The sequence below is a fragment of the Crocuta crocuta genome, unplaced genomic scaffold (genome assembly GCF_008692635.1).
Source record: "Crocuta crocuta isolate KB4526 unplaced genomic scaffold, BGI_CrCroc_1.0 scaffold255, whole genome shotgun sequence".
Classification (NCBI taxonomy): Eukaryota; Metazoa; Chordata; class Mammalia; order Carnivora; family Hyaenidae; genus Crocuta; species Crocuta crocuta.
In genome coordinates, this window is record NW_027530670.1 from 1324297 (window position 1) to 1333132 (window position 8836).

The 8836-nt window shown below is 48.1% G+C and overlaps 1 protein-coding gene across 2 annotated transcripts in view; it reads left to right on the forward strand.

Moving 5' to 3' along the window:
- Positions 1 to 8602: 8602 nt before the first annotated feature.
- Positions 8603 to 8836, forward strand: part of NRIP3 (nuclear receptor interacting protein 3) — a 23662-nt gene continuing 23428 nt past the window's right edge. For both annotated transcript variants that reach the window (XM_077769142.1, XM_077769143.1), the window contains exon 1: positions 8603 to 8798. In XM_077769142.1, the coding sequence (XP_077625268.1) occupies positions 8625 to 8798 (174 nt within the window). In that variant the 5' untranslated portion in view covers positions 8603 to 8624. The remainder of the gene's footprint in view (positions 8799 to 8836) is intronic.

Below are 8836 nucleotides of genomic sequence, written 5' to 3' on the forward strand. Positions count from 1 at the left end.
CAGAAAAGAGGACGTGGTATGGCAGTCGCAGCTCAGACCACCTTCCAGAGCCAGGAGACACTTAGCTCAGTAAGTAGTGAGTGGAGCCAGGGCCCTAGGGCTCCAGCCATGTCAGTACCATGGGAAAGAGGACTCAAAGCAGAGTCCACAAGCAAATCTCTGGCCAGGGGCTGTGCCCGCCTTAGGAGATGTGATGGCAGGAGGTGTCCGTCATTGGTCACCTAGTGAAGGTTGTCCCAGGCCTTCCAACCACCCCATGGGTCAGCGTAAATCCAAAATCTATTTTTAAATGGGTTCACACTCTGCTGGTTTCTCCCATCTCACTGAAACAGAAAGTCCTTTAGTCACAGGCTTTGTAGTGGGATGTGTTCTAGGAACAGAATTAGAGCTTGGAGCAGGAAAGAAAGTCTAGAATGCGTGATTTGAGTTCTCACACAAGACCTCTGAAAACCCTTATCTTCCCGAGCAACGAAAGTGAAATGTACTTGTCCAGTTTCCTCAGACTGCTTTTCTCAGGTCAGGAACAGCACATACACGCAAAGGCCTGTCAATCCTTCATCTTTCCTTACTTCCAATCTTCAGCCCCTGATGTGTGAGGACATCAGTACATCTTGCTGAATCCAGGATAACACATTCTCAGAAATGTCTATCTCAAATTTGATGTTTCCAACATGGTAAAGTCCAACTTCTGACTCCAGAGAAGTAGTAATCTGGGTTGTAGACAAATCAAGCCTACAAAGAGGCTCACTTGGCCAGGATGTGAACTCGGGGCCAAAAGGAAACAGTGAGGGATCTGCATGAGCCCTCACAATCCGCAGGACAAAGTCCCTGAGGAGAGGACACAGACCTGGCCAACGTGGGTGTGACCACCGTGCAGTACATGCCTGGGAGAGCACAGAACTCAAATGTGCTGATGGAGTATAGACAGCCTGGAAAAGAGAGAACTTCATCTTTTAAAAAGTCATGAATGGGGGACAAAAAAGTCTAGTAATTATACAGAAGAGAAATCAGGCAATACCTTGGTCAGATGATCAGAATTATCATCGCCAGCAAAGGGCATAAAGACATCACATGGCTCCACATCTCCTGAAAGAACATACCATCACCTGTACAGTACTCAGGCCAAGAATGCAAAGCCTCGGGGCGCCTGGGTGGCTTAGTCGGTTAAGCGTCCCACTTTCACTTAGGCCATGATCTCGCGGTTCGTGGGTTCGAGACCTGCGTCGGGCTCTGTGCTGCCAGCTCAGAGCCTGGAACCTGTTTCAGTCTGTGACTCCCTTTCTCTCTGACCCTTCCCTGCTCATGCTGTCTCTTTCTCCTAGAAATAAATAAAACATTAAAAAAATGTTAAAAAAAATAAAGATACATAAAAAAAAAAAAATGCAAAGCCTCAATGTCAATACAAGGAAACTTCGGACACAAACAAAATGAGGAATACTCTATTTTTAAAAAGGGAGGGGAGTTGGAAAACAAATAACTTGTATACCAATGAAATTTTAAATGTTTGCATTTCAAAAAATACCATCAAGATGGGGCGCTTGGGTGGCTTAGTCGGTTAGGCGTCCGACTTTCGCTTAGGTCATGATCTCGCGGTTCCTGGGTTCGAGCCCCGTGTCGGGCTCTGTGCTGACTGCCAGCTCAGAGCGTGGAGCCTATTTCAGAGTCTGTGTCTCCCTCTCTCTCTCTGACCCTCCCCTGCTCACGCTGTCTCTCTCTCCCTCCCTCTCCTAGAAATAAATAAAAATATTAAAAAAAAATACCATCAAGAAAGTGAAAAGGCAACCCATAGAATGGGAAAAAAATGTTTGCAAATCATATCTAACAAGGGTCTTGTAGCTAGAAATATGAAGAACTCTTACAGCTCAACCATAAAAAGGCAAATACTTAAAAATGAGCAAAGGATCTGAACAGATATTTTTCTAAAGAAGATAAACAAGGGGGCGCCTGGGTGGCTCAGTCGGTTTAGTGTCCTACCTTGATTTCTGCTCAGGTCATGATCTCAGGGTTTGTGAGTTTGAGGCCCTTGTTGGGGGTCTGTGCTGAGCATGGGGTCTGCTTGGGATTCTCTCTCTCTCTCTGCCCTTCTGTCTGTTTCAAAATAAATAAATAAACAACTCAAGATGTAAATAAATAAATAAACAAACAGATAAACAAGTGGCCAATAAGCACATGAAAAAATGTTCACCATCATCAGTCATTAGGGAAAGGTAAATCAAAACCACAATGAGACACTATTTCACACCCACTAAAACAGCTACAATTAAAGGGTCAAATAATAAGTGTTGGTGAAGATGTGGAGACACTGGAATTCTCATACACTGCTGGTAGGGATATAAAATAGTGCAGCTACTTTGGAAAAAGTCTGTTCCTCAAAAGGTTATATCTCAATAAAACAATTTTTTCCTATAATATGAAAGACTGAAGTCTTCAAAAATGTCAATGTCGTAAAAGATAAAGTTTTGGAACTATTCCAGATGAAAGGAGGCTAAAGAAACACAGCAACCAAATACAATACCTGACCCTAGCTGGGTCCTATATTGGAGGAATATGTCACAAAGAACATTATTGGGTCAACTGATAAAACTGGAATGTGAACAGTAGCTTAGATAAAAATTTTGTATCCATGTAAATTCAAGAAGTTTATATCTATACTGTGGTTATGTAAGAGAAAAATCCCCATTCTTAGAATATACACAATGAAATATTAGTGGTAAAGGGTGATAATATAGGTAACTCACACTCAAATGGCTCAGAAAAAAATCTGTGTGTGTGTATGTGTGTTGGGGAAAAGCAAATGATACAGCAAATGGAGTAAAATGTTAATAATCTGATTGAAAGATATATAGCTGTTCTTTGGACCGTTTTTGTTTTTGCAACTTTTTGTAAGTTTGAAATCATTTCCAAATAAAAATTTACAAATCATCACAAATGACTTTTCCCTATGGTCAGTGCAGAGCTGTGTAAATAGGTCAGACTGAATGTTGTATGAGTGCGTGTGTGATGTGTAGATGTCTGCACACGTAAGTGCCTATACATGTTCCATAGGGCCCTTCTGTCTCCTCCGCTATTTGCCCCATTTGGCCTAGGACTTGCTCAGCAAGGACCACTGGCCCTTAGCTACCTTGGGGAAAGCAGCGGAGCCCTCCATGTGCCTGAGGCAGACAGAGGTAACCAGAGTGAATGGCCCTGCAGCTTTCTTGCCTTTGGCTGAGAGCAAGCAGATCAGGCCTAGGCTGCATTCTGAGAGGCTTGCCATTCTCAGAGGTCTGTTTCCAAACTGAAGAGCTCTCTACTGGCCTCTGGAGGGCTGATCTTTCTCCAAGTTCCCTGCAGTCTTGGGAGAGGGGACTGAAAGGGGAAGAGGACTCATATTTATTGAGGGCTCCCTTTGTGTCAGGCCCTGTGCTTTATATGTTATTTAAAGCCCTGCCAGATGGGTAAACTGAGGCTCAGAGAGCTGCAGTAATTTGGCCAAGTTGCACAGTGAGCAAGAGGCAGAGCCAGATTCGGAGCCAAGCCTAGAGTCCCTTCTTTCCCCCCAGATACTCTTGCTTCAGTTTCTGAGATTTTTTTCCCCAGCCTTCTCTCCTCTTTGCTGTATGATTTGAGGTCACAGCCTGTTCTTATCCCAGGAAATGAAATAAAATCATTGCTAACAGGAATGAATCCAAAAGACCCAGCCAACTTTGGAAAACACCAGCAGGGCTGCCATCAGCCCTGTTTTATGAGGCTACGGTGATGCTGGGAATCACTCTGGAGGAAGAAGACAGAAATATCTCATCTTTGCTTTAACCTGCCAAAGTAGACATAATCTTTGAGGCTGCATGCCAAGTCATGGGTTCTGTGTAGCCAGGGATCCTGGCACACATATGGTACCTGTAGTGGACAGATGTTTGAAGAATCTCCCTGACAGAGGGAGTCAGGGTGGGGTGGAGGGCACCAGAGGAGAAAGCAGACTCCGCAGCTATAAGGATGGGGATGGTGAGCAAAGGGGGTTCTGGGAAGTGGCCATTACTTCTAGGGGTGCCCAAGGGCAAAGTCAGAGCAAAATATGTATAGGTAGGAAAGAGGGGGATAAAAACTCCTTAGAAATCTCCACTTTCTCTTCTACTCTTCTCATCTACTCTTCTGGCCTCCCAGCCCCAGCACTCATACTATACCCCATTCTCAAAGGTCTTCCTATTAGCTGAAGACTCAAAGGAGGGGTGCAGGGAAAACAGATCATAAGCTGGGAGCTGCCAACAGTCACAAGACAGGAAGAGCCTACCTACGGTGGCATCACCTCAGTGCCTGCAGTGGTAATGTCATTTGAGCCCTTGGATCCAGGCATGCCTGAACTCCTTCCAGTTTTAAATAAGAGGACCCAAAGGTTTACACTTTTGTTTAACAAATTTTCAGTAGGGATTCTGTCACTTATAATAAGAACAACATAAATAAAATCCTGATTGAAACAGGATCAGTTTGTCTAGTAGATATTTCAAGAACTAATCTTCTACAACAGCCAAGGCAGGATGTAGAGAACTTTAGTAAAGAACCATATGACATGGTAAATTCAGAATCCAGAGGCATCATGGACAGGAAGAGAGCTGGCCATCCCCTGCCTCAGGAGGCCTTAGCTCCAAAGAGGGTGGAAGATGCTCAGGTCCAAACTGCCTTGCCTGGAGCTTTATAGAAAGGTTTGGAGCAGGCATAGCCAGGGCCCACTCTGAGACTTAGCAACCTATGGGTTTTTCTGAGTCTGTCTCAAGTGATAACGATGGTAGCCACCTTCTGCTGAGCCTTTACTCTGTGCCACAATGTGTTATGTGTATTATTTTATTTAATCTGCACAGCAGGACTGAGAGGGAGATGTAACTGGCATTGTTTTCTAGATGAGGAACTAAAACATAGTGGTGAAGTAACTAGTAACTTAGCTGGTAAGTGGCAGAGCAGGGATTCAAGCCTAGTTGTTTTAAAAAAATTTTTTTAATGTTTATTTATTTTTGAGAGTGAGAGAGACAGAGCAAGAGCAGGGAAGGGGCAGAGAGACAGAGGGAGACAGAATCCAAAGCAGGCTCCAGGTTCCGAGCTGTCAGCACAGAGCCTGGTGCGGGGCTCAAACCCACTGCAAGATCATGACCTGAGTCAAAGTTGGACGCTAAACCAACTGAGACACCCAGGTGCCTCTCAAGTCTGGTTGTTTTTAACAACTACATTACACTTTTTCCAAGACAGGTCAGTAGGGCAGGGAAGGTTGGCTATGTGGAGTATTAATGATCTTTTCTGTTGGTAAAGCCCTCCCGAGTTCACGAAGCTCAATTTTATATGCAATCTCACTGCATCCATTTTGCAGATAAGGAAACTGAGGCTTAGGGGCAGGAAGTGACTTTCTCATAGTCATTTGGGCAAACTGAATAAACTGACCAGAGGTGATGCTCTTCAAATGGAGCAGCCAGGCTGCAGTTTGCAGAAACTCATAATGTGCATGCTAGCCTCACCCCATTGACCAATGCTTAAGAGAAGTGATGGTATCAGTATGGCTGAGGATGATCTCTAAGAGATAATGGGACCAGTTGTGGTTTGGCCACAGATCCAATTACAGAACACAAATCCCACTACAGCAAAGAGCTCTGCATTCACAAAAAGATCCCTAGCTCCAGCCAAAGCCCTGTTTACTTTTCAGCAACACTTGATATGGACAAATTCCAGTTCAATCAGAGGCATTCAGCTTCCTGGTGTTCCCAGAGTGGGGACAGGGAATCTTGCTTATAAAAGGAGCCCCCTTCTTCCATTGGCCTATCCTCAACAAAAAAGCTGCAAGACTGAGCTAGTTGCCTGAGGGGTGGGGAGCTGGAATCTTCCTGCCTGGCTCCCTCCCAGAGGAAACTAGCTGTCCCAGCTTAAGCCCCAGGGGCCCTCACTATTGGACCTGCCTTGATACACTGCCCAGTCAGAGGTACCTGTTCTAGAGAGAAAAGGCAAGGCTGTCTTTCACTGTTCCCTGGGCGATTCATGCCTGGAGGAGAGACCAGGCAGGAATCCAGGTAACAGGACGGAAGGGGCCAGGGTAGCCGCTGTTGTTTGCTGTTGGAAATGTACCAAGGGGACTGGAAGGTGTGCTGCCCTTTTTGCCCCTCCCTCCAGCAGATCCTGCCCTTGATGAATAGGGCTGGGGGGTAGGGGCTTTCTTGAAGCCAGATGAGTAGCCTTCCTGACTTCTGGATTTCTTTTTCCACAAGCAGGCTGGGAGCTGTGAATCTAGGGCAAGTGTTGAAGACAGAAATAAAGGGCAAGAAGCAGGTTCATGAGGCGAAACCCAGTCCTTCCAGGTCGGGGAAGTCCAGCCCATGTTGTGGGGCAGACAGTCTGGGTTTAAAATACTTACACTAGTATTTATTCAACACTTTATATGTCCTGTGCTAGGGATTTAATGGTAAGCAAAAAAATAGACTCAGTTGCCTTCTTAGAGGTGACAATGGTGAAAGAGGTAGATAGTAATCAAACAACCAATAACATGCCCACCACTACCACCAAAAGAAGAAAAAAAAAAAAAGTGAAAGTCCAGCAAAGATGTAGATAATATAACTGGGGAAGATTCACCTACTCTGGGAAGTGAGAGAAGGCTTTCCTAAAGAAATGATAATGGATCTGAGGTGTAGAAGAAATGATAGTGAAGCCGAGGTCTGTTTACTGAACACGGTAGAAGGGACATTCCATGTAGAGGGAACAGGATATTTAATTAGATCCTTTGAGGGGCGCCTGGGTGGCTTAGTCGGTTAAGCGTCCAACTTTCGCTTAGGTCATGATCTCGTGGTTTGTGGGTTCAAGCCCCGCGTCGGGCTCTGTGCTGACTGCCAGCTCAGAGCCTGGAGCCTGTTTCAGTCTGTGACTCCCTCTCTCTCTGACCCTCCCCTGCTCACGCTGTCTGTCTCTCTCCTAGAAATAAACAAAACAAAGCAAAACAAAAAAACCCAATTAGATCCTCTGGCAAGGAGAATGACTCCTCCAAGAAACTGGAAGAAGGCTGAGGAGGCTAAAGTGCAGATTGGAGAGTCAAGTGGGGATAGACCATGCAAGAATGTGGGCCATAGGAGCAACAGAACGTTTTTTGTTTTTGTTTTTAAACTGAGAGGTGAGATTAACACACTTGTAGTTTGAAAAGTTTACTCTGGCAGCAAAAATCAATGGATCAGAAGAGAACCAAAGGAACATTCAGGAGAGCAATTAGGAGGTCTCCAGTATTTGCCTGTAAAATGGGGATATAACAGTTAATACTATGTCATACGCTGTTGCCAGGATTCCATGAAATACTGCATTTTAAGCGTTCACGCCAGTACCTGACACACCGTAAAGGCTCAGTTAACGTCATTATTTTTACTTTTGTTGGTTGTCTTCGAAGAGCTGATCTTTCTGCTTCGTGTCTGCTCCTGCACACGGGGTGGGAAAGGGTAGTGGCGGTGGTTCCTAGGGTGGACATGTGGTTTGTCTTAAATCACAACGTAGAGGCCAGAAGCCAGATGCCTGAAAAGCCCATTAGAGTGGCTTGAGAGTATCGAGAACTCACAAAGAACACCGAGTTCCCATTGCTCTCACAAGAATGCTGGGGAGGAAAGTTAAAGACCCTCGGACGGCATGGAGGAGGGCACTTATGGGGATGAGCACTGGGTGTTATGTGGAACCTAATTTGACAATAAACTATTTGTAAAAAAAAAAAAAAAAGACCCTCGGACGGTAAGCCCTAAGTGTTAGCTGAGAAAAAAGCCGTGCTCCTCTCCCCGGTGTTCCGAAGAGCAGGTGTGGGGCACCACGCACTCTCGTGCAGTGGTGCGGAGGCCGGGGCCATCGCCACTCTTCAGCCGCAGGCCGACTCGCACGTTTCCAGCAGGCCGCGGCCCCGAGTCGCAAGTCCGGATGCCAGTACCAGGACAGAGGGTGCCAGGAGGCGGAGAGGGGGGCGGGAGTGGTGTCCCCGGAAACCGGCTCCCGCCGGCTCGCAGGGGCTGCCCCCTCCTCAGTCACGTGGCCTGGTGGGTGGGGACCAACCTGAAGTTGCAGAAATCCTGAGCCGTCCCATCTCTGAAGGGCGCTGTGGATGCTGGGGTTCCTGGAGGGGGCGCGGAGGTGGGAATTTGCAAAGCAGAGCGGCCGCGCGGACGGCGGGACTTGGGGCATGGCTCAGCTGGCGGTGATCCCGGGGTCCGCCACGGCGTGGCCAGGTGAGCGGGAGTCGGGGACCGCGGCGGCTGGGGTGGGAGAGGCTGCTCCAACCAAGGAGCTCCTACACCGTATCCCGGTGCAGGGGATGCGGGGCGCCCACAACGGGAGAGGGCGGTTGGGTAAAGCGGCCGTGGTAGACCCTCGGCACTCTGAGTCAGTCCAGCCAGCGTCACCCCTCGTAGCCGGTCGTTCCCTTCAACGAGGTGCCTCGGAGACCCGCAGCCGCAGCGGACGCTGGAGAGCCGTGAGCAGGGAGGGGGCGCTGCGCCGGCCCCGCCCCCTCGCGCGCGCACTGGCTGCTCCCCGTGACGTCACGCTCGGCTATAAAACTCTGGGCGCGCGCCTCTCGCAGCTCTGGAGGAGCTCGAGGCTGAGGGCTGCCGGAGAGCAGGGAGCGACGCGGACGCCGGGGCGCGGGCGCCTCAGCGATGTTTTACTCAGGGCTCCTCAGCGAGGGCGGCCGCAAGGAAACGGACCTGCGGGAGGCCGCGTCGCTGCGGCAACAGCGCCGGATGAAGCAAGCCGTGCAGTTCATTCATAAGGACTCCGCTGACCTACTGCCCTTGGACGGCCTCAAGAAGCTGGGCTCGTCCAAGGACACGGTGAGCCCCCCGCAGCCGCGCCACCTCGGGATGCCCGC